This window comes from Vitis vinifera, chromosome 1 (assembly GCF_030704535.1).
Source record: "Vitis vinifera cultivar Pinot Noir 40024 chromosome 1, ASM3070453v1".
NCBI lineage: Eukaryota > Viridiplantae > Streptophyta > Magnoliopsida > Vitales > Vitaceae > Vitis > Vitis vinifera.
In genome coordinates, this window is record NC_081805.1 from 6,096,261 (window position 1) to 6,121,692 (window position 25,432).

General features: G+C 35.9%; 2 protein-coding genes across 5 annotated transcripts; one reads left to right on the forward strand and one right to left on the reverse strand.

Moving 5' to 3' along the window:
- Nucleotides 1-312: 312 nt before the first annotated feature.
- Nucleotides 313-18,086, forward strand: LOC100245785 (IAA-alanine resistance protein 1). Of its 2 annotated transcripts, XM_010649460.3 has the most exons (12): nucleotides 495-659; nucleotides 880-1,251; nucleotides 4,848-4,931; nucleotides 5,071-5,120; nucleotides 9,688-9,739; nucleotides 11,012-11,116; nucleotides 13,567-13,826; nucleotides 14,128-14,280; nucleotides 14,414-14,521; nucleotides 17,487-17,588; nucleotides 17,677-17,721; nucleotides 17,830-18,086. In XM_010649460.3, the coding sequence occupies exons 2-12, from the start codon at nucleotides 912-914 to the stop codon at nucleotides 17,980-17,982; spliced, it is 1,452 nt and encodes a 483-aa protein (XP_010647762.1). In that variant the 5' UTR covers nucleotides 495-659; nucleotides 880-911; the 3' UTR covers nucleotides 17,983-18,086. The 2 variants fall into 2 exon arrangements, with proteins under 2 accessions (XP_059595282.1, XP_010647762.1); XM_059739299.1 differs by having other exon boundaries at nucleotides 313-1,251.
- Nucleotides 18,087-20,464: 2,378 nt separating this feature from the next.
- Nucleotides 20,465-24,026, reverse strand: LOC100259457 (uncharacterized). Of its 3 annotated transcripts, none has more exons than XM_059739308.1 (3): nucleotides 23,361-24,026; nucleotides 22,875-23,060; nucleotides 20,465-21,012 (listed from the first exon to the last, which is right to left on the reverse strand). In XM_059739308.1, exons 1-3 carry the CDS (start codon nucleotides 23,424-23,426, stop codon nucleotides 20,752-20,754), a joined length of 513 nt encoding a protein of 170 aa, XP_059595291.1. In that variant the 5' UTR covers nucleotides 23,427-24,026; the 3' UTR covers nucleotides 20,465-20,751. The 3 variants fall into 3 exon arrangements, with proteins under 3 accessions (XP_059595291.1, XP_010647437.1, XP_019075240.1); XM_010649135.3 differs by having other exon boundaries at nucleotides 20,465-21,015; nucleotides 23,361-24,019; XM_019219695.2 differs by lacking the exon at nucleotides 23,361-24,026 and adding an exon at nucleotides 23,215-23,357 and having other exon boundaries at nucleotides 20,465-21,015.
- Between the last annotated feature and the right edge of the window lie 1,406 nt (nucleotides 24,027-25,432).

Here is a 25,432-nt window from a genome sequence, read left to right on the forward strand (position 1 = left end):
ATTCTAATAAAGGATGTGTATATATTATGGTCATGTAAGTATGTATTGAATTTTTTTTTTTTTTTTAAAAAAAAATTGGTTTGAAACTGTATTTGAAAAAAACATCTAATAGCTTTTAGATGTACACCAACTTAAAAAATGTTTCAAAAAGGACAAAAATGTACATTTTTTTGATGGTTAGAATGACCAATTAGACCTAGAATTCAAGAAATTACACAAATCTCTCCGCGAGAATTAAGGTACGTATACTTTGTAACAACCAAGGAATCATTTGGTAAATAATAAGTGAAAAGGCAACGTGCTTAGCATCTTAAGGCTGATTATGAGTTTTAAGTGCAGGCCCAACATGGCAGGGTTTTTGTAATAAAACTGTATTAATCTCAATTAATACGTGCAAATAAGCTTGAAATCAGTAATTACAAAATTTACCTACTGGGGAAGTGAATACTGAAACATCCTATTTGAGTCTTCCAAACCTTTCATATATGCAATGATTCAAACCAAAGACTTTTCCACCAAATAATCATTTCTTTTTGTTTTTTTAATTATAAAAAAGGGATTTATATATAGTATATATCCTCATCCTGATGCCATGGGTGAGCAGAGTGGTGGCAGTGATGGAAAGCAATGGTGTTTAGAAAAAAACACGCCTTGAAAAGGTTAGAAGGCTTAATGAAAAGGAAATGGATGTGATCACATTTGGTGTTATAATCGCCATTATCTTGCTTTTTTTTTGCGCCGTTTGCTTCATCACCATCGAGGGCACCTGCAAGCGCCGTCCTTCCTAAACCTTTACATCCAAACACGCCCTTGCTGAAGCTCCTTTTAACTCTTTTTTCTGTCCTTTCTTTTTTATTCTATTTTTTATTTTTCCGCAAGGAAATTAGGGTTTCTGCTACGAAAAATTGGAAATGGGGTTTTTGAAGTGGCAGATCTCGGTAGTGTTGGTTGTCGGATTTGGGTTGAATCTGTGCTTTGGGCACGAGGGTCACCATTCTGGATCCTGTGCATCTGCGGTCCACGAGTCTCATGCTCACCACCACTGCGATCACGGAAGCCATTCCCATCATCATCATCATCATCATAGTCCAAGTGAGGAGAAGCTTACTATGTCCAAGCTCCCGGAGGAATTGGCTGAGGAGGAGGATCTGAAGTTGTACGGGCTCGGGTCCCACTACAACCACCATGACAGCCATGATCATGATCATGATCATGATCGTGATGCTCACGACCATGGGCTCTCTGGTGTTGGTAACTTTTTCAAATTATGCTAGTTAATTCGTGTTTCCCATTTTTTCTGTAGTGTCATTTCCTGTTAATTTTTATGCTTGCTCTCGTACTTTTGATGTTGCTTGATTGGATTTTACAACCTAAGTACTGAATCTATTATCTTGGGAGCTGTCTTTTATTTAGAATTGTTTGATGTATGAGAATGTTGGGAACAACAAGCTAAATATGGGAATGCTGTGGATATTTAAAGTTGCAATGGTCGTCCATTAGGGAGTGTTTGTTAAGTTCCGCCAAGCCCTTTAATCTTGGAAAGCCTGTGCCAATGAAATACATGATTTGTTCTGTTGAACTTTACTTCTTCTCCAAGTTACAAATGGCTCCTATATATCTAGGATTAATGTATCAACCCATTAAGGATAAAGCATTCCATTTTGGGGGTAAAAGTTAGGCAAGCTTCTATACAATTTTTATTTGACCAAATGGTTTGCTCATGGTATTGACATGCAAATTTCTTGCATATATATGTTCTGGCTTGGTGAACTGAGTGATTCAATGGTAGAAAGCTACACCTTAATTTATTTATTTATTTATTTTTTGTTTAGAGCATCATTTTAGTGGGAAAAAAGAGAGAATCGTTTTAGTAGTCTACAGTTGCTTAGGGTCTGTTCAGTGTGAGTTTTAGTATTCAATTTAATCTTGCAAGCCACTGGTAACAGGCTATAGGCTACTGGAGTCACTGAAATACACAATTTTCTCAGTGTTTTCCTTTTTGGGTCTGTTTTAATATTATTGGTTTTTGTTATGGTTCCTTTTCTGTGGGCAAGCAAGGACCATAATTGTTACTAAGTGCTTGTGGTACTACATGTCAATTATTTCATCCTTGTTCATATGATAATTTGTGGTCAAATCCTTTATGGATCCATTGGCAGGAAATACTATATATTTAAGGTAAATCCTTAGTGAGTGATGTTTAGGTGTTTGATTTTGGATATTTTAATTTTATGAATTTATGAGGGAAAAGTATATAAATTAAGGTAACTTCTCTGTGAGTGATATCTAGGTGTTTGATTTTGCATATATTCTCCTCCAAGTTACAAATGGCTCCTATATATCTAGGATTAATGTATCAACCCATTAAGGATAATGCATTCCATTTTGGGGGTAAAAGTTAGGCAAGCTTCTATACAATTTTTATTTGACCAAATGGTTTGCTCATGGTATTGACATGCAAATTTCTTGCATATATATGTTCTGGCTTGGTGAACTGAGTGATTCAATGGTAGAAAGCTACACCTTAATTTATTTATTTATTTATTTTTTGTTTAGAGAATCATTTTAGTGGGAAAAAAGAGAGAATCGTTTTAGTAGTCTACAGTTGCTTAGGGTCTGTTCAGTGTGCAGTCTGTTTTCAATAAGTGCCCTCATAATATTTTGCTGCTTAAATATTAACCTAGAAATGTGATTGTTATCCTATCATGTCTAAGAATTGAAAACCTGGGTTCTTATCCCATCCTCCTGCTCTGTGAATAGGCTGTACAACATTTTTCTCTTCATAGCCCACATTATTGTAGCCCTTGTCTAATTGCTTTGAAATGCTACATTTAACTCAACACTTTACTATTGTAAACTGTGTATGAATTATTGTACAGTAATTGGAAGTTTGTGGTTAATTCACATCAAATGACTGCACCATGAATTAATGTAATCCTTAATCATCTTCGCTGACGACCTTCAAAGCATCACCATGTTTCCTTTGTATTGTCCACTTCACTAAGCAGATTTTCTGTCAAGAAGTCTGTTAAAATTGACCACTTCATCCCAGAAATTAAAAAAAAAAAGGAAAGAAAAAGAAAAACGAAAAAAGATTGAGACATGCCAGAATTGACAATTTTGGGCTTGCTTGAGTTTCTTTATGGCTGATATTTAGTTCAAGGGGCACAGAAAGATCATGTTATCCACATATTTGGTTCTAATGGTTGTTCAGGCTTGGAGTGCTCTAGTGTATTATGTTCGCTCACCTGGGAATGGGGGAGACAGATGTATTATAGTAGAATGAAGCCTTAGTGATTTAGTAATACAGTTTCAGGTTTTTTTCTCTGTAATCATTATGATATTCCTTGATACCAATTTCAGTGGTTTGAAGCAGGAAACATGATCTGTACCTATTCCAAAATCATACTCTACAGTAGTTGGTTTTGCACAAAATCTTCCCTACAAGGTTAAAAAATAGCAAAATCTCATAATTTACCATCAAAATTCAGTATTTCCTTTTTTAGAGTATGAATCCTTAACTCCAACATCTAAAGTATGTGGCAAATATACTATATATATAAATATGGATGTAGATATAATGTTTCCTGCTTCAAAATATTGAAGTTGGTGTCAAGGAATTAAACATCTAGTTAGTTTTTCTCTTTTAATCGTAATGATGACTGTGAAACAGAACCTCAGAACTGTTTTAGTAAATCAGTAAAGGCTTTATTCTACTACAACATGTCCTCTCCATTCCCATGTCAGTGAACATTACTCACTATAGCATGCTGAGCCTGAACCTGTGAAACATAAACTTGAGCATGATATATATACATATATATGCCGGTCACAGAAAGTTAAAAACATGGTATTAGTTTCTAGAATCAAACACGTGTGAGTTTTAGTATTCAATTTAATCTTGCAAGCCACTGGTAACAGGCTATAGGCTACTGGAGTCACTGAAATACACAATTTTCTCTGTGTTTTCCTTTTTGGGTCTATTTTAATATTATTGGTTTTTGTTATGGTTCCTTTTCTGTGGGCAAGCAAGGACCATAATTGTTACTAAGTGCTTGTGGTACTACATGTCAATTATTTCATCCTTGTTCATATGATAATTTGTGGTCAAATCCTTTATGGATCCATTGGCAGGAAATACTATATATTTAAGGTAAATCCTTAGTGAGTGATGTTTAGGTGTTTGATTTTGGATATTTTAATTTTATGAATTTATGAGGGAAATGTATGTAAATTAAGGTAACTTCTTTGTGAGTGATATCTAGGTGTTTGATTTTGCATATATTTGGAGTGGGTTATAGTGTATATATAGGAGATTTCTCAATGTCCATGGTAGACTTTGTGGACTGGTTGAGCTTTAAATAGGAAGAGGGAGTTGTTTTTGTTTCTCTTTCTTTGGGCCTTTTGGCGTCTTTGTATACCTTTGTTTGGTGCTATTAATATATTTTCTATTTTCTTATCAAGTGTTTTTTTTTGGTTTGCATATTTTTGTTTGTGTCATGAGTTTCAGTATAGGTTTTGATGGAGCAATTGGATATGTCTGTTCCTTGTAACATCAGTTCAAATAGCATAGGGCTCAATAGAGCTACTGGATATGTATGTTCCATGTGGTGTTGTTGACCTGTTTATTTGCTTTGATCTATTTGAGTTTTCTAGGTGTTAATTTATTTCATATTTTATTGTCATATAATTTGCTGCATCAATAGGATTTAACATGTCCTCCACAATCTTTGTATTACTGAAGGAAATCATCAGAAATGTGTTTACTGTTATTGTGATTCCAATATCAGTTTTGAATATTATATCTTATTGCCTCTAACTCAGCCTTTGTTTTTTCTCCCTGATAGGTTTGTGGGTTCATGCAATGGGCTGCTCACTGTTGGTGAGCATGGCTTCCCTTATTTGCCTCATTATTTTGCCAGTAATATTCAGTAAGTAGCTTGGATGTCTTAATATGCTCACTGGACTTGTTCATGACCTTAGCAAATACTTTTGCTGAATTCAGTTATGCCTTTTGTTTTAAGATGCCTATCCCGACGAACAAGGACTGAACTTGTTGAGTTATTGCAGTACAAGGAAAACCATCCAAGGCAGTTGTTGATTCATTGGCTGTATTTGGGGTAAGATTCTTCAAGCTTGTTTATTTGGTTTGTGTATTTGGAAATTGCTTCTGCCAGTTTTTGGTTGTGGACTGTTTATGTCAATTCAGTGCATGAACTGGACTTATCCTTTGCTTTCATCATAACTATTGCTTAATGTTAATCTAGAAATATGTGAATAAATCTATTTATGTTACTTTTTTATATATGAAATTGATTGATTTTGGTTTTGCAACTACTTATGGTACTACTCCATACTTTTCTTCTATGACAAGGAGTTATGATATCTATCTTTTCAAATTCATTGAAGTTAATGCTTTATTTTATCTTTTTCCTTTCTCTAATGTGATGTTTAATTGAGCTACCATCATTGGGAAATTCTTAGCAATGTAATAGTATGTAAAAGTTGAAATTGTGCCGAATTGTCACCTTGTCTATGATGTGGGTGCCAAGTGTCTACATAACCAAACAGGTGACAGTTTGCCCAACTTATGCAGTTGGTGAAATGTGAAAGCACTCCGAGATTTGGTGTACTGGAATTACACCATATAGGAGCTCAAACAGTGTATTTTGAATACACCGGTGGTAAACCAAATCATCCTTGTCAAAAAGGTGGAATTTTGAATGGTGAAAGAGAAAAGTGAGAACAGGAAGTGAAGACTTACATACTTCCTTCTGTTGTAATTTTATTATAAGAAAGAAGGACCATTAATAGGCAGAAGCCTAATTGAGTAAAATATTTTAATTTGCAAACTTGAAGTTTCTGGTTTGGTTCCATCTCCTCCCAATTTCCCAACACGTCTACGCTTACCAGCAAAAAAGGAAGGGGAAAAATGGTATAGCATGATTTCACACTTGGAGACCATCTTGAAAAATTTCAGTTACATTGAGCCAAACATGGATAGAATGTAGAGTTAAAATGATTAGGATATTGGTTGGTCTTCTACATGCTACCACCAAAAAAAAAAAAAAAAAGAAAAGCAAAAGAAAAAAAAAGGAAAAAGGATAAAGCATAGCATTACACTTGGGAGACCATCTTGAAAAATTTCAGCTCATAGATTGAACTAAACATGGGTAGGATGTTAATGGAAATGATTCATGAAATTGATCAGTCTCTCAGTAAAAAAGCTTGTTACAATTGAACTGTATATGTTATTTTTTCATTAAAAACGAAGCTTTGGCAGGTTGTTGTTTATCTAATGAAGAGGCTTTGTTCAGTGAGCTGCAGAAACACACTCAATGATTCCTCATTTATGGAATTGTGTTTTCATCTGCTTGAGGCCAAACTGGGGTTCAAGACCTGGGAGAGGTTAAATGGTGAAGCGACCCATGTGCCTCTAAAATCATATTCTCTGAATTATCCACTTATCGTTTATGTAGAAGTTCCCCTAATAGTCAAAACACTAAATCTATTATATTATTAATTCATAGTCTTTTTTTAATTTTTTTTGAAGTGGTTGTAATGTGGAAGGCTTGATTCTTCTCTTTTTAAATCCACCTATCAAAAAAAATGTGGAAGGCTTGATCCTCTGAGTTGTTCTACAAGAGTAGAATGCCGACAATGGATATGAATAGGGTTTTTTTTTCTCCCTTTTTATCCATCCCTTAAATATATGATTGAAAAACTATCTTTTGTATGCAAAATTGAAGTATCTAGGTTTCTTATGAATAGAGAGTCATGCTTGATAAAAATTTTACAACTTTGCTTCTTCGATTCTGATATTATGCTTCAAGTGTTTATAAAGTTCTGAATCACTTTTTGAAATTTTGATGTAATGAGGCATCATTAACATTTAGCTAGCTTCCGGCTTTCTACCAGCATTATGTATCAGGGTCATAAATAATTTTCTTTGACAGGCAATAGAAGCTAAGATTAAGAGCACCTAGCAAAACAGGAGGTACAACCTCCATGGTCTTAAATATATAGGTTAGTTATTTTTCTTTTGAAAAAGAAACATAACTAGATATGTATAATTAACATTTCAGTAACTAGAAACCTACTCTACATAACATGTGTAAAATGTCTCCATAATCACTATATGGGGTTTTCTATTTTTACCTTTTATGCACAAAATAACATCATTGTAAGAAAAAAGAATCTCTAAAGTGTATGTTACTACAGGAAAATCCTTTGTTGTAGGCCTAAGAGATTTCATTCTAGATTGACTCTCAAAATCTTGTTTTAATTTTTCAGACTTGTGGATTTAGGTCAGAAAATGCTCATCTAACAGTTGATATAGAAATGTAAAAATGAAAAGAAAAATAGGAGATGCCAAGTGTGGCAGAAGGGTTCAAAGTGTTTTATTGTCAGTATCTGCAAATAGCAACCACAAGTGTGTGCTAGGTCATAGACTCGTTGCTGAAAAGGGATGAATCTGGTGTGTTGTGTAAATTGGACTTAGAGAAGGCTTATGATCATATTAATTGGGATTTTCTGCTGACAGTGATGCAAAAAATGGGTTTTGGGGATAAATGGGCTGGCTGGATTAGGTGGTGCATCTCCACTGCTTCTTTTTCAGTTTTGATTAATGGATCGCCTTCGGGGTTTTTCCAGAGCACTAGGGGGTTAAGGCAAGGGGATTCCCTATCCCCTTACTTATTTGTTTTAGGGATGGAGGCCTTAAGTTGCCTCATTAACAGAGCAGTTAGGGGGGGTTTCCTTACCGGTTGCAGGATAAGGGGAAGGGGTGGCAGTGGGATCCAAGTGTCTTATCCGTTGTTTGCTGATGACACGTTGGTCTTTTGTGAGGATTCCTAAGAGCAAATGACTTTTCTAAGCTGGTTGTTAATGTGGTTTGAAGCCATCTCTGGTCTGAGCATCAATTTGAATAAGAGTGAAATTCTGCCGATGGGAAGAGTAGAGAACGTTGAGGTTTTGGCTTTTGAACTGGGCTGCAAAGTGGGATCTCTTCCTTCCACTTATTTGGGGCTCCCTTTGGGTGCTCCTCATAAGTCGGTGGCAGTGTGGGATGGCGTGGAAGAGAGGATGCGGAAGAGATTTGCCTTGTGGAAGAGGCAATTCATTTCCAAGGGAGGGAGAATCACTCTCATTCGGAGCACTTTGGTTAGCATGCCTATCTATCTCATGTCCTTGTTGCGTATGCCAAGAGTTGTTAGATTGAGGCTTGAGAAAATCCAAAGGGTTTTCCTTTGGGGTGGGGGAGCGTTGGAGAAGAGGCCCCATCTTGTAAAGTGGGCTGTTGTTTGTTCTCATAAAAAGAAGGGCGGTTTGGGGATTAGAAATCTTTCTATTCTCAATAGGGCCCTTTTGTGCAAATGGAGTTGGCGCTTTGCGATTGAAAGGAAGTCCTTTTGGAAGCTTATTATTAGTAGGAAGTTTGCAGAAGAAGGTGGATGATGGAATTCCCGTGAGGTTAGGGAGGGCTATGGAGTGGGGTTTTGGAAGGAAATTAGAAAGGAAGGTTCTCTGTTGATTAAAAATGTTTCCTTCCCTGTGGGGGATGGTAGAAGGGTGAGATTTTGGAAGGACATTTGGTGTAGGAATATTCCCCTTTGTGAGGCTTTTCCATCTTTGTTTGCCTTAGCGGTCTCTCAAGATGCGTGGGTAGTGGATTGTTGGGATTCTGTGGGGGATGTGGGGGGTTGGATTCCTTGTTTCTCTAGATCTTTAAATGATTGGGAGGTGGAGGCAGTGGAGAGGCTCCTTTCGACCCTTCAAGGAAAGAGGCTAGTTGCTGCTTTGGAGGATAGAGTGTTGTGGAAAGTATCGAAGAATGGGATTTTTTCTGTAAAATCCCTTTACAATACTCTTGAATCTAGTTGTGCAGTCCCGTTCCCTTGGAGCATCATTTGGAGCCCTTGTGTGCCTACAAAGGTGGGTTTTTTTTTGCTTGGGAAGCTTTTTGGGGGAAGGTTCTAACCCAAGATCAACTCAAGAGGAGGGGTTGGATTTTAGCAAACAGGTGCTTCTTGTGTTATGCTGAAGAGGAGACGATAAATCGCATCCTTGTTCACTGCCCCAATGCGAGGGTTTTGTGGGATCTTGTGTTCTCTTTGTTTGGTGTTAATTGGGTCCTCCCGTTTATGGTTAGAGACACTCTCTCAGGATGGTCTGCTTTCTTTGTGGACAAGAAGCGTGGAAAGACTTGGTGGGCAACTCCTCTCTGTTTATTTTGGACGGTTTGGAAGGAAAGAAATATGATAGTTTTTGATAATGAGGTTTTGTCGATTTAAAGAATGAAAAATTCTTTTGTTTGTAATCTCTTCTCTTGGGCTAAGTCTTGTTTAGATGGAGGACCCCATTCTTTAATTAACTTTGTTGATCGGTTGGGTTCTTGTTGAGGGCTGGTGAGTGTTTGCCTTTTTGTTTTTTTGTCTTTTGGTATCTCGTGTATACTTCCTGTATGCTTCGGGTTGCCTTTTAAACTCCCTTTTTCTAATAAAGCTTCTGTAGGTTTATCTATCAAAAAAAAAAAAGTGTGTGCTAGGTCATAATCGATGCAATTTGGTAATCTTAATAAGGAGATCGAGGACTATGAACTTAAGTAGAATGTGCTTTTTCTGAATGGAATGCATACATTTCTCTAGGGTTCCTTTTTGTGACCTTCAATGTCTTTGCTATTTGCAGGCAGGAGCCATGTTAGGGGATGCTTTTCTTCACCAGTTGCCACATGCTTTTGGTATGATTTGGATCCGATATTTTATTTGGTACTTATACTTCTTACTTTGTTTTTTAACCTCAAACTCTTGATTTCTTAGTATACTTTTTTTTTGATAGGCAAAGATAAAATATATTAATAGCGCCTAATAAAAGGGTGAACAAAAGCACACACGTTGTACACTATACTTAAAAAGTATGGAAAATGAATTAATTCTATTGAGGATGGGACCATATTTTCTAGTTGAAGACTGTTCTTTTTATTCTTTGGGTGGAAGATTTTTGTCAAATTACTCTAAGAATGTGTTTCCCACCAATGATGTGGAGGAGAAGGGATTTTTTTGGGTGGGGGCTTAAAGTGGTCACTTGATTTTAGTTTTAGTGGGGAGGGCAATCATACTAATTGAGAGTTAGAGTATCTTATTCCAAAATTTTGGCAAATTTTAATTGAATTTTAGACTTTTAGTTATTGACATAATCAATTAAGCTAGAATTTATAAATAACCACACTGGCAGTAGGGAAAAATATTGAACATGTTTGGTTCCTATCTCTGAAACAGTTTTTGAGAACAGGTTAAAAGAAAGGGGAAAAAAAGGAACATGTTTAAAAAGAAGTGGGATAAAAGAAACGAACCCAGAATAATTTTCAGAGAATATGTTTTTGTATTCACTAAAAATGCTTATCCAAACAGTGGTTTTGTTTCTTTTCCTTTTTATTAGTGTTCCTACCTTTATGTTTTCTCAGAGAACAAAAATCTGTTCTCAAAGAATAGAGCTATACTGGCCCATATGATTTTTGTAGACCATTGTGGAATGTACACCATCCAATTGCAGCTAAAAAGGTGATGCGTTCTCTATTTTTACTGAAGTGATAAAATGTAGATTTGCATATCATGCTGCCTGGACATCCCTGATGGTTCTGCAAACAACAGGTCAAAAATTTAATAGAGACTCCATTGCTTCTAGCAGGGGCAAGTATGAGAATAAAGAATTTGATAGTGACTTGTGATGGTTGAATTGAATTTGTAGGATTTACTGTCTTTTTAAAATGCATTTCCAACTTCATTGTTGAACATCATACTCCTACCTTGTCCTTTGTGTAGTCATGTTTGATTTTTTTTTGGTAGGTGCTTCTAAAAACTTTATATCTGAACCTTTTAAAGTTATCCCATATAAAAAGCCTTTCAGAAGATATATATATATATATATATATAATGAGCATAACTTTTCATTTTTTCGGTGGTTATTTGTTGTTTTCTGTTGAGATATAAATAAATAATGTTATTTGTTGCAGGTGGCGAACATTCCCATTCACATGATGAGCATGCTCATCATCATGGACATGAGCATTCACATTCACATTCTCTGAAAGATCTTTCTGTTGGATTATCTGTTCTTGGTAAGTGAAAGACACATGTTATGCATGTTCCATTGATCAGTGCAACTATATCCTTCCTTGTTTTTCCATACTTGCATGTGTATAAAGCGGCCTCTATTTTCTGTATTTAGTTATTATACCTTTAATACTGTAGAGAAGAGATGGCTAATTACATTGAAAAGTAGCCTTAAATATGTATCATGAATGAATAACAATTTACACACAAATTTCCCTTGAAGCAAACTATGTGGCCAAATTGAAATTTAATTAATTTTGAGAATGGGGTACAATTTCTAGTTGGTCCTCTGATTCTTCTGATAATAACCTTGACTTGGGCCTTGATTCTGTTTGAACCTTAGTGTGCCTTGGCTTGGGCTTGGACTTTAGTGTGTCTTCAACTTGGGCTTGGACCTTGGCATGTCTCCAACTTGGGCTTGGACCTTGGCTTATCTTGGGTCGAGCTTGGACTTTGGTGTGACTAATGCTCACCGAGGGCACGAATGCCTCGAGCTTGAACTTCGAATATTCGAACGTGGCCTTCAAATATTCGAACTTGGCCTTCAAATATTTGAACTTGGTCTTCAAATTTTGGAAGGCTTGATCTTTAAATCTTCGAAAGCTTGATCTTCGAATCTTTGAGGCTTTGAAGAACTTCTTGAATCCTTAAGGTGGAATTTCTCCAACTCTTCTCAAGTGCAAAAGTCTTCCTACATCTTTCAATGTGATTTTGAAAACTAAGGAGATCCCTTTATTCATAAGGGTAAAGAGAGAGATATTTGGATAGTTTTTCTTATTCCTTGCAAATATTATTCGTTAATTAAAGTTAATATTTAGGTAGATTTTGAGACATTTGGATAGTCTTAATCCTTGAAGTATTATTCTTTAATTAAAAATTAATATTTGTGAAACTTGACAAGGCATATTAGGATACTTTCTAATTTAATTTTTTAATGAGACTCGATACTTTTTCACTTATAAAGTTCACTTATTTATTTATTTATTTTGATAGTTATATTTTAATTACCAAAATTCTTATTTTTTTTGTTTAATTTGAAGACCACTTGTCTTCCTTTTGCATGAGGCCCACATGTCATAATTTGATTTGATAAAATTATTTTCAAGTGACAATTTTATTTTGTTATACTCATTTTATATTGTATATTTTTTATGACATGGTGGTGATTAATGACTGGTTAAAATTTTTTACAACTCTACAAACAAATACAACAAATATGTTGCTAACAGTTGGTGAATATATTATGAGGCTTTCTTTATTACTAAAACTAAAAAGCATTGCTGAGATAGGGTTGAGTGCAGAGAAATCCCCTAGGGAAGTTTGTGTTTGAAGAGAGGTTTGTGGTAGCGTAAGCCTTGTAGCTAAATAAGATTTAGCCATATTGACAAGGATTATCTATTGCTTTGTTGGGTGATGAATGGAGTTATCTGTTGGTACTCAATTTAATACTGCCTGGCACTTTTGAGACTTGTAATTACTCAAATATGAGCTAGACTTTTCATTTTCTCTTCCTGCAAGAATCAATGAGGTTGTAAGGAATGCATTCCATAAAGGACAATAGGAGCCTTTTCCCACGATTATCCTTCACAGGATCTCAATCTCTAAGGGTTTGATCTTCTTTGGCTATCACGTGAAATTACAAATTTGAGAATTCCATCATGATGCATGAAATTGAAGTACTGATCTTGCATATTATCTGAAAGAACCCTATAGATTACTCTCTCCTTAAAAGTGGTGGTGAACCAATTTGCCTCATGATGATGACCAGGTGTTGCTTAAATTTAACCTTATCTATGCCTAATAATAACCAATTCTAGGTTTCCCTGAATCAGTCAGAATGAATGCCTTTCTTCTTTTTATTGAGCTGGAATGGATAACTTCTACTTATCCAAAAAAAAGAGGTAAAAAAAAAAAAATGTACTGTCTGTTCTATCCTACACAGTGTTAGATACTTTAAATTTTTGTGTATAATTTTGCATAGTAATAATTCCCAAAAAAGAGAAGAAAAGGAGTTCTGTTCAAGTGCCATATTTTATACTATAACTGTTCTTTTTTTTTTTTTTTTGATAAGTAAAACAAGATATATTGATAAAGGGGCAAAAAGTTACAAGTATACAGGGGGTATACAAAGCAACAAACCCCTCAAAAGGCCAAAAAAACAGCAAGCCTCACCATCCCTTAGTTGGATGCCAACCATTCTAGGAACCCTATACTATAACTGTTCTTAAGAATCAAATATATAAATGTTTGTCATTTTATATTAAATAATTCTATGCTGTATAAACTTATCATCCACTTTTCTGTTGCTTAAGGGTTTATTTGTTTTGTTTCTTAATCATATTTTATCAGGTGCCTTCTCAATTGTATTACAATGGATTAAATCTTCCTACTGGAAAAATAAAAGAAGAAAAAAAAAAACCTTGAATTCTTGTTAATTATATGTTGGTTATTGCAGGTGGAATTGTACTTTTTCTTCTTGTGGAGAAGCTTGTGAGGTATGTTGAAGGTATATCTGGTGGAGCTAATAGTGCATGGAGTCATGGTCATCACCACCATCATCGTAAGAATGGTAAAAAGATGAAGGATGATAATGATGCTTGTGACAATCAGCAGTCTGAGTCTCTCAGTGAAAAGAATCAGAGTACATTGATTCCAGAATCTGTTGACTGTTTAACTGGAGAAAAACAAACTGAACATGAATCTCTTCTTCGGAAGGTAAGCTGAAGGGATAGGGTAAATTTTGCAACTATGTGGGAGCTTAGATCTGCTCTGAATTATGGCCTTGAAAAAGTCCATGTGTATATGTCATGTATAAAAAGAATATTACTTTTCTGTTAAACAGCAATATTAAAGTTGGAGAGACATGCTAGTTGTATAATACCAATGTTAGAAAGTAAATTTCCAGCAAGTTGCATGCAGAAGTTGGAGGATAGCTAATTCAAGAAATGACACCCAATTTGAATAGTATCCTTGGAATTGCATATTGAACTTCTTGTAACATGCTTGCCTTCTGCAGAGAAATAGTATTTCTGGTTTGAGAGAAGATAAATCAGATTCAGTTGCTGGAAATGGCTCCACCAATGATATTAAGTCCTTAAAGGAAAAAGAACCTGCTCAATCACCATCAAATCTTGTGTTTGGCTATCTTAATCTCTTTTCTGATGGTGTTGTAAGTATTTGTTCCTTATATTTGTAGTAAAGCTATTTGATAATTTATTCCTCAAGGTTTAATATTTTACTTGATATATTTTACTAAAATGAAATTCTTAATGTAGTCAAACTTAATTGTCTGAATATTGCAGCACAATTTTACTGATGGGATGGCTTTGGGAAGTGCTTTCTTGCTATATGGTTCTGTTGGTGGGTGGTCTCGAACTGTATTTTTGCTTGCTCATGAGCTCCCTCAAGAGGTCCCAATTCTATCTCTTGTACCTTGATTGGCCATGATTTTTTTTGGCTGCATGTGCAAGAATCAATCATCTACATTTCAGAATCATAATATTAACTTCAAATTTTGACTTAATAAGAATAATTTTTATGATTGTACGTTTACAAACCTTTAATATTGTAAATTTAGTGGGCTGGTATGATGTCTTTATTTTGTAGCAGTATGTGTCCACATTCCATGTGTGCCTTTACTTTGTGAATTCCTTTTTCAATGTTGAAGTTTTTTCTCTTGAGATTTTGCTTTGGGAAGTCTTGAGGAAAAAAGTTCTTTGTTTTTCAACCAAATGTAATGATACCCCCTCTATTCTAGGTGGTTATTTAGCTCTACTGCTTGGTAAACCCTGTACAGTAAAAAACATCCACAAAAGGTTAGGGGAGAAAACGAAATTTTGGTATGATCTATCAGATGGCAGCGCCCAAAATGTTTCTGATGCACTTGATAGGATGTGTGGAACTTTAGTCAAGCCTAACAACTCTGTAGGCTTATCAAGTTTAATATTGGATTTTAAAGGTTTTACCCAAAAGAATCTTTATAAAATGTCTGGTTGCATGATGAATTGGAGATCATGGTTTTTCCCCACATTTGTTTGGGGGAACATGGTTTTAAAGAATTTCTATAGGCACCCTTTGGGGCTTGGCTTAGGTGGCAAGGGGTTGGGTGGGGATTGAGGAGGAGGCTTAGGTTTGGTTGAGATAAAGAAGTTTCCAATAACATTAAATAAAAAGAAAAGGTAAAAAAAAAAAAGGGAAAATTTACTGTTGATCATCTTCTTTGGCATGATATTTGGGAAATTCTAGGGTCACCCATGGAATAAACATCTGATTATGCAAATTGGCCTCTGCATTACTCTGATCAAAAGTAATTTTTCTAGCTTGGCCGTTTATTTTATGTTCCTATTTGTCATATCAAGGAAGATGAGTTTGAGGCTCGAGAAGATTCAAAGAGAATTCCTTTGGGGAGGCTTCTCCTAGAGAAAAAACCATATGTGATTAAATGGTTGATTGCTTGCATGGAAAGGCGAAAAGGATGCTTGGGATCAAAGATCTTTTTATCCTCAATAAGGCACTTCCTAGCAAGTGTTGTTGGAGATATGCTTAGAAGCGGGTTATTGTTGGGAATTCGAGGAAAAAGAGGGGGTTGGTGTTCTAGGGAATTGAAGGTTGGCTTTGGGGCAGGGTTGTGGACGACCATTAGGAGAGAGATATTATCAAAAGTAGAACCCGCTGTCTGTTATGGGAGATGGAAAGAGGGTGTAGTTTCGGGGGGAAAAAAATAGTGCATTGATTCTTCTTTGAGCATCTTTTTACCCTCATTGTAATGGCTTTGTCTAAGGATTCTTGGGTGGCAGATGTTTGAGAGCAGTTTGGCAACGGAGGCCATTGAAATCTCTGCTTTTTAAAGGTAGTTGTATGATTGGGAGATGGAAAGAATTGAGACATTTCTCTTAAGTTTGCAAGAAAAGTCAGTGAATAATGTTGAAGAGGTTAGGATGGTGTGGATGAATTTGAGGAATGATAAATTTTCAATTAAATCCTTTTATTCTTTTTCATGCCGAAAAGGACTCTGAGTCCGTTCCCTGTGGGAGTAAATGGGGTCTTTATCTTGGAAAGCAACTTGTGGAAAAATATTGACTTTGATCTGCTACAAAGGAGACGATGATTCTTGGTGCATGGGTGCTTTCTGTGCGAAGAAGAGGAATATTGTTTTCTGTTGCCCCGCTCTTCCCTTTACCTTTTGATGCCCTTTGTATATGTCCTATATACTTTGTTGAGCTTCTTTATTAGGCATTGCCAATATTGTTGCTTGCAACCAAAAAATAAATAAATAAATAAATAAAATTGTGTTGCAATGGCAAGTAGATCTCTTTGTCCTTTTTCTGTCAGGTGACAGGAATATCAAGAGCTTGTTTGACAATTGTTTCTATAAACATTTTTCTCTTTAAAACAAAAAACAGTTTTCCAATGTCAAAAGCATGTTTGGTAAATTTTGGACTGGAATTTTTGAGAATTTGTTGAAAACAAAGTAATTTTTGAGAACAAATTTGATGTATTTTTCAGGTGTTTTTTATTGACTGTCATGAGTAACAATTGGAAGTAGGAAAAATTGATCGGGAACATTGTATTGTGCATGAATGCAGAGTGCCTTCATGAAAAGGAAACAATTTTTTAGAATTATATTCCCAAACAAAATTTTGTTTCTGAAAACAATGAAGTATTGTTTTCTTTCTGAACAGGCCCTAAGTTTCTTCTTTAGCTACCTCCTCTTTTGAAAATTGAAAAACATTAAAACTAATAAAAAAAAAATGTAAAATTTCATAATAATTGCTGAATGATTTGGTGAGTTTGAGAGCCTAATCTAGAAGTAACCTGCTTCTCCATGGACTGCATTTATAAAAATTTAAATATTATCAATACAGAAGTAATATACTTAATATGTAGTTGAGATAGTGACTTAAGATTAAAATAACAAAAAAGAGTAAGAGATTGTATTTGAAAATTTTAGGAATAAATGGGCTCAGTTAATTGAGATTCTGATCCATGTCGATACTAAATAATTAGTACTAAAATTTTGGCCAATTAAAAAATCTTGGATTTGGATCTCTCTTCATGATTAGGGATTTCTTACTCATCATTCTTAGCATGTTGCTATAAGCATTGTGCCTCATTTTCTAGATTTTTTGGGTAGCACCATGGAATCAACAATCTCAACAAAGGCCATTAAAGCAAAATGGTTTCTCATGGCTTCTCTTTGAATTGGAACTTAAATTTACTCATTCCATATTTCTGCAACATGGTGATAATTCAAAAATGGATTTAGCTGAAGTGTTTTTACCTGGGATTCCTAGTGTTATATCAGAGATATTCTTGTGACTTGAAATATGCATAATAGATGACTTGAGATATTCTTGTTGATGCATTTCCGTGCAGGTTGGTGACTTTGGAATTCTGGTAAGATCTGGCTTCAGTGTCTCAAAGGCCCTCTTCTTCAACTTCCTCTCAGCTCTAGTTGCACTTGTTGGAACTGCTTTGGTTAGCATTTCTTCCACATGGCACCCTATTATATTTTTATCTTAAATGATGGAAAAAAATTAAATATATTTTGCTGCTGATCTCATAGGCTTTGCTCCTTGGACAAGATCCGGGACAGTCATCATTGATTGAGGTGAAAATTTGATAATGTTCAAAGAATGGGCTGCTAGAGTGCATTTTGGGCAGTCTTGATATGAGTATGTGTTTTATTTTGAATTTTTTTCTCCCCCTTTCCATGCAGGGATTTACAGCTGGTGGATTTATCTACATTGCAGTTGCTGGAGTGCTACCAGAAATGAACAATGGAAACTCAACATTGAAGGGCACATTTATCCAATTAACCTCGCTGATATTGGGCATGGCTGTTGCCCTTGGTATTTCCCTTGTAGAATGAAAGTGCATTTCGATTCTGTAACTATATTGATGTTAAATGTGATGTGACTATGTTAACTTTCTGTCTCATAAACTTTCTAGTTATGTAACTCTATCCATTCCGTAGTTGTCTTTTGTGTAGCCATGCGAAGTAGAGCGGACCCTAGCCATCATCTTCCCTTCAGCATAGGGTTTTTGGGTGAACATTGGATTGAACCTATAAAGGAGGGCTAGGATTTGAGGTTTTTGGGACCGTCTACGCCCATTGAGAATTTGCGAGCTCCTTACCTCTCATTTGCACTTACAAATTTTAAAAAATAAATGGTATGTAATGCTCACGTCTGGCGGACTCCTTTTGTGTTTTTGCAAAGATAGAAATTGTTAAAATATGTATTCCTTGATTTTGAATTATTGGTTGAGCAGTTTGTCACAAGAGAACCCATCACTGTCTACATTTTCTTCCCTTATTGTAGTGGCTATACCTTTCATGTCCTATGCTCTTGATAGCTAGATGTTGGATGGTCAAAAAGCTTCCAGCTTGTACCCCATGATTTCAACAGTAGTTTGGAAATGGCGATCAATCTTCATAAAAAATCAAATCATCTACTCTTCAGTTTTCATGCTCTTATCCCTCATGCAACTGTGAATTTTGATGCAACTTCTCCGGTCTGAAGCAAGGTACCGCAAACAGGCTATGCCACCACAGAAGTACGGTAAGAACAGAAATCCCAATTTGTTACTTTTTCCAATAAAAAATTAAGTTGTTTACTTTTATAAATATTTTAGGTCATACCCTTGTAAAAATTATTGTGGGTATATTATATAGACTGCCAAGAAGATATGAGAGACAGATGGTTAAGTAGAGCACAGAGATTTAAGAGTAATACCAAGATAACATCCAATGTGTATGCATCAGTGAAGAGTGACTTGTTAGGCATTATGCATAGTTATTGTTTGCTGACAATTTTTCTTCTTTTTGTATTCGGCTTTTGGATAATCTCTATTAAAGTTGCTGTGATGAATTGAAATGACTTAGGTAAGTATTGAAAAGTTGAGGAAAGGTTAATATAATTTATGTAAGGCTTTTGGATTCAAGGTTTTTTAAATTGAGTAAAAATATTTTTAAAATGTTTTTAAAAAAGGGTTGATTATTTTTATAATTGCAAAATATTTTAATTGGATTAATTTTAGTATTTTACAATTGTAATGGATTTATTTTGAAAAATCTTAATTTGAGTCTACTAGGAATTTGCATCCTATATATACTTTTTAAATTCATTTTCTGATTGAATGCACACATTACCTAGTTTGCCTTCCCATTTTCAAACACTCTCCGAGAAGATTCTTATACTTTTGTCGGGTTGTGAGGTGAAGTGCTGCATTGCAAACGTGAAGTTTAGTATTTACGAAGAAGTGCTGCATTGCAAACGTGAAGTTTAGTATTTATGAAGAGTGAGTCTAAGAGATGTATTTGACAAGTAATTATATGTACTATTTCTCTCATATAGTGGATTGATTCAAAGTTTATAAGCCCGTGATTTTTTATTTTCGCACTTTGTGCGGAGGTTTTCCATATAAAAAATTTTATCTATTGTATTTTTTTTTTTTTTTAAAAAGTTTAATTCCCTCAGTTTTAATTTGGGTAAAAAATCTAAATCCTTATATTAAAATATTTGAAAGATCATCCATTCAACCCTTTTGATACTAACCTACTGGAGATAGGTTTTTTCACCGCTTTAATGCCACACATGCCATAAAAGTTGATTCTACTGCCATGAAGTTGTATGATAGGGACGCTCATTGTAGCAAGTTGCCTTTGTTGGGTGGTGCCAACAGATAATGGTGTGGCTTGACATCATGTAATGATTTTAATGTATTTGTTTTGAATTAGTTTAATAAAGAAAGTTTTTTGCTAAATTACAGTCTTTATATGTCTAATATACAATAAACTAGACCCAAGAGAATCCTTGGTGAATGGTTTATTCTCCTTGTTGAGACGTGGAAGGGTTTGCCTCAACCGCTAGGACGAGGCCGGAACAGAAAATATTGTGGGAAATAGAGGCAGGGAGTGTGCAGAGCAGGGGCAGAGATGTCTGATAAGATGAAACCATGTGAAGATGAACCAGAAACCTAATGACAATAAATATGAAGACGGTCCATATGAATGGAAAACCTGAAAAATGATCATTACCCAAATGTTGTATGAGCATTAGAAACCCTTTTTCCAAAAAATAAAAATAAAAATTCAGATCACAACATTGCAAAGAAGTTTCCCTGCAATTTTTAAACAGGTTCCGTTCTTCATTGGAACAAATCTTACAAGAAATTAGGGATAGGATAGATTATATTTATTCTTTAAGCAATTATAATTAAGATAAGATCCAACAAGCTATCCTTCAAAGCTTAATGATCAACTGCCAAATATAATCAGTGAAGTCTGAGCTTAATAGCATTGTCACTTCTGTGACAGTGATTTGAGCTTTGATTACAAGTGAAGTGACACATTATTCATACCACTGAAATAAGGGCATTCAACTGTCGGGCAAATTTGCTGTAAGTAAAGTGAGCGAGCTACAAGTCTACAACAAAGTTTGATGATAATATACAGAATATGAAAATGAAATTGCAAATACACTTATAGATAAGTCCTTTTCCTACTTTTTTAGGATGGATTGACTCTATAGCAGCTACATCATTATACACTCAAAGATGATTTCTAGTCCCTCCACAGTGGTTAGGAGTAGACCAGGCTTACATGAGAAAATGGAAACATTTTATTTGATGTATCTTGTCAAGATTCAAACTTGTCAAATTGCCCAAGCATTTGAAACATTGAAACATTCTGGGTTGGGAAACGAGGGAGTGGGGGCATTCTCAATAAAGGGGTTGTTGTCTGGTCCCCTTGAGTAAGAGTGTGATGCCTCTTCCGCACTGCTCGAACAGGAGGCTCCTCTGCAGCCTCTTCCTCTTTTCCTTCTTTATTCACCATTGCTGCTACTTCTACTCTCTTCCGCAAGCTCTCAGAATATCGGTCCTCGTGCACTCCTCCATCCTTCTAATAATTTTGCATGGAAAAGAGAAGCATTTCTACAAATATCAGAATTGAAAAAGTGTGTCCATAGAAGGTGGTCATGTTCATTATTAAATGATCACTACACCTTTAAATCCACGTATAAAGATCAACAGCTCTAGCAGAATGGGGTTTCAGGCATTTCAGGTCAAATGAATCAATTATATGAATTACCCAGAATGGGGTTAAGAGGAATAAACTATTCCAAAAAGGAGACATGCTGTCAAAGACTAATTTCACAGAGCAAATAAGTGAAGATAGACTAGCCAAATTTCATCCATTGCTTGAACCAGGTAAACTTTGTACAGGCATTGCCTGGCATTGAGCTGAGCAAGGGCAGTGATGGTAAATTAAATGTCATCTCACATGAGAATAGATGTTTAGTTGTTTGGTTGTTGTGTTTGGGCTGTGTTAACAAGTGGTGTTTGTGTCTGGGCTAGGATTTCCTCAATCTCTGTTTAGTTTTCTTGCTCCCTGTTTGTGATGTTAGTGAAAGCAATTCCCTATGATGAAATGGGTCTTTTCCCCTCTCCACTTAGGGAACCATGGGGGATTACTTATCAGACGCATGAATTGAAACTGCTTGACCAATAAGGGTGGGTTTCCCTCCCTGCTAACTGGTCTTGGTCAAAGTTCATGGCAGGCCCCTCTTCGGCTTCAAACAAGCCTCTGAGGAACTTGGTATCTATTCATACAGCACTGATGTCAGGCTGAGAGCCAGTTATAAAGCAATATCAAGTTTGCTGCTTCTGATTGCTGGGTTGCAGGAGGTAGTGTTTCCTCAAAAGTACACAAAATTTTGAGATATTCAGATGCAGAAATGATACCAATTATCGTTAGCCAAACTAGAGATCAATATATAGGATATGGCTTCCCAACTATCCAAGTAGAATGTTGCCAAGGAACTGATCTACTTAAGTAGAAATAGTTTGTGCTGAACATGGGGGGCTCAACTCTGGACTACGCATAAAGAGGTCACTTGGAAATTTACAGATGCCATGACTTTTCTTCATATTGATGAAATGCAAAATCAGTTACTTATTCTAAGCATCAATCAGTCGCAAACAAAATAATAAAGGGCAAGTGACGTGCAAAATAAGCATTTCCTGGGAGTTACTTCCTTCAGCACTATACTTTCAACTTAGCGGTTTTTGTTTAGATCCCATGAATACTGAAACTAGTTTATAAAATACTTTATATTGCACATGCAAATTCATTAGAACAATGTACTCTGTAAAAAATCGTCTAGTGTCATATGGGTGACAACAAACAATTTCTAAGTCAAGTTGTGTGCCGCAACTAGTTTTTCACTAGTCACTAAACAGAGGACAATCCCTAAGTAGGCCCTCTGAAATCATTCCAGTGGTCATCAGAAGTTTCCTTGCTATAATTTAGCTATCAATTGCCCAAAAGCTCATACAAGTCTACATTACCCAAAGGTCTCCAACAACTCCCATGCTGTCTATAGATGCACTAATATTCCACCCACCCTTCCTTTTTGCAATTTTGTTCTTGATAAAACTACAGTAATCTGGAGAGACAACCATGATTTTCTTTTTCCTTATTCATCTACAGGGGGCTGTAATCCAAAGCCTCAAGAAATGCACTCAATCCAAAACCAGTCGAAAACATCTTAGTCCCAGACGGCCAAACTTGAATCTTGAGGAATGTAAAATTAGTAGATGAGAAGTAGTTTCAGTGGTGGTAGGACAAAGTTTAAAGGTTGAGCCAAAGAAACATGTGGGTTAGGCCATGTAGGACATGGCAAACTAATTATACCATAAACATAAGAAAATGAAACATGCAAATTCAGACAGCATATATGGAAGGGGAAGAATCCTTACATTAATGACAGAAGAGTCTGGCATTGGACATTTCACAGGGCGGTCTTCATCAGAAGGCTCCATTGGGTGTTCAATAGGCCAGAACTCCACCTCACCTTCGACTCCATGGCTTCTCACATCCATACCATCCCTGTCTGGCGTATCTAGAGTCTCATCTATCAGTAGAAACTGTCTTTCCTTCTTATCCTAGCAAGGAAGCAAAAAATAAAATAAAAATGAACCGAATGCAATGATTAGGAATAAGAATAAGAAAATAGAATCAAAATCAAGATACCCTAAACACATGAAGAACAAAAACAAACAAAAAAAAGGAAGAAGAGAGAGAAGGTAAGAGAGTTACAAAATCATCCCCATCCCCACATGAAAACCCCATAAGAGAAACGTTCACAAGATTATGCCAGAAACGGAGCCAAACAAACAGGGAGAAAAAGAGAGAGTGGGGATAAAAGAAGAGGAAAAGAGAAAGAGCATGAAAAGGAGGATTACCAGGGAAGCAGAGGTGGCGCTGTGGGATCGTTTATACAGTGGAAGAGGAGTAAAGATTCCCACCATTTTCGTCTTTTTTTGATTTTGCTAAACCTTTTTCTTTCTTTATTGGGTCCCTATCTCTATGTGTGTGTGTGAATACTGAGCTTTTTCACTTTCATGCTTTAACAACAGTACTGGTTTGTTTGAAAATCTAACAATCACCCACTTTTATGCTTTTCTTGGTTTTGTAGAAGATGATGAGTTATATATGAGCTGTTGCTTGCTGCTGTGCCATTATTCCCATGGTTGTGTGCATGTATGTGAAAGAAAGAGCGCGAAAAGCACGAGACAGCGGCCTGCTCCTTTAGACCCTTTCACTAGCCGTTGTTCATCTCGATGTAGCATGTAAAGTTACAATTCCATTTTCACTTTACAAACATAACCAACCCACCACTTTCTTCCCTCTCCATTCTCCATTCTCCACCTCCCCCACATTTCCAAATTTACAATCCCCATTCCTCCTCCAAATTTCCACCCTTTTTCAAGTGCCCCTCATACCCCATCTACGCCCATGCCTGGCTTTCGAGGCACATTCAGGACTATAGTAGCTGAATTCCAGATAATATATGGTACCCAAGGCTGCAGAGTTGTTGGGCTTCATGGACCCCCATCACCCCCTCCCTTTTCCTTTGCAGGACGAGGATGATAGGATCCGGGTTATAAATCTCCCCTGCTCCCTAGATTTGTGAGACACAGTATCTGTTTGGCCCTAGAATAGTCGATGAACATTCCAGATTGCACTGTCACTTTCAATGATACTGAAATAAAGGAGGCAATGCATGCATGAGCATTCAGCGCTCTGCCATCTTCCCCATTATTACTCTCTTTAATTCTAGCTCGTTTTCCTTTCAAAGCCAATCCAGAATACTATCATATCATCTTCAGTTATTTGGTTTCCAACGTGTGCATAGCTGCAGGACATCTGAGGCCTCCTCTTTTCAACAGGGTCTGGCTCAATGTTTGCGTCACGCACACTTCAATTTCTGAACCAATTTAAAGTGGTAGACCCATGACCCATCAATAAAGCAGTTCCTTCTTATATATAATTCCAACACCAGTGCTGTAGAAGCTGCACACTGCAGCTGCCCACACCTTTGTCCGGCTGCTTTCCTCATTACTATTCATAAAATAATTATCTTCTTAATATGACAAGTATTTGCAGGCCATTGTTATTCATGCGTTTGACTTCAACAGCCCTATCCCCTTTCAATAGCAATTTTCTAATTCCAAATCCTTTGTTTAATAGTATGGCGCTCCCACAGGCGTCCATTTTTGAACTGCCCAATGATCTACTCAGTAGCCGAATCTTTGCCCATCTATATTCCATATTAATGCCTACCATTCATGATGAAATCTCTAGCTTTAAACTTTATATGTTTGCATGATCCAACCATTGCAAATTAGTAACTCAAAAATAGAAGCTATTCAGAAAATAACCATTTCCACATCATATTAAAGGCAATTATGATAATGAAATTAAATAAATTTAACCTCTCTCAGTATTGACATAAGTGTTATAATTCATAGTTAAGAAATTCATAATTATTATGAATTGCCCATGTTTTAAAAGTGTTACAGGTGATGATTTTGTTAATGATCAGTCTTAAAAAAATCAGCAGCTCATACATGTGCCCAACCCACATGCCATTTTAAAAAGTTTAAGCTAATTGATTAATGGGCCACAAAATTTCAGATACATTGGGCTCCATTTTGGTTTGATTCCTGGCCTGGGCCCTGCCCTCTCTCCAGCAGCCTGGAAGGTCCCTTGACAAGAGGCCTTGGAAGTTGGAAGTTGGAAGTCAAAGTGTAGAAGCTATTTTTAATTTCATAATCTATGGAGATTGCAATGTTCTTCAATTGTTAACGGATGTCGTGATTTGAGGCAAGAGAATTAAATTATTAAGAAATACATTTTTCTCTAGCTTTTCTCAGAACAAAGTTCTCAATGCAACAAATGAAGAGAAAATGACGATAAATTAAAAAAATTTTAGACAGGAAAGTATGTAATCAAGGTCTATGCTTCTAATTAT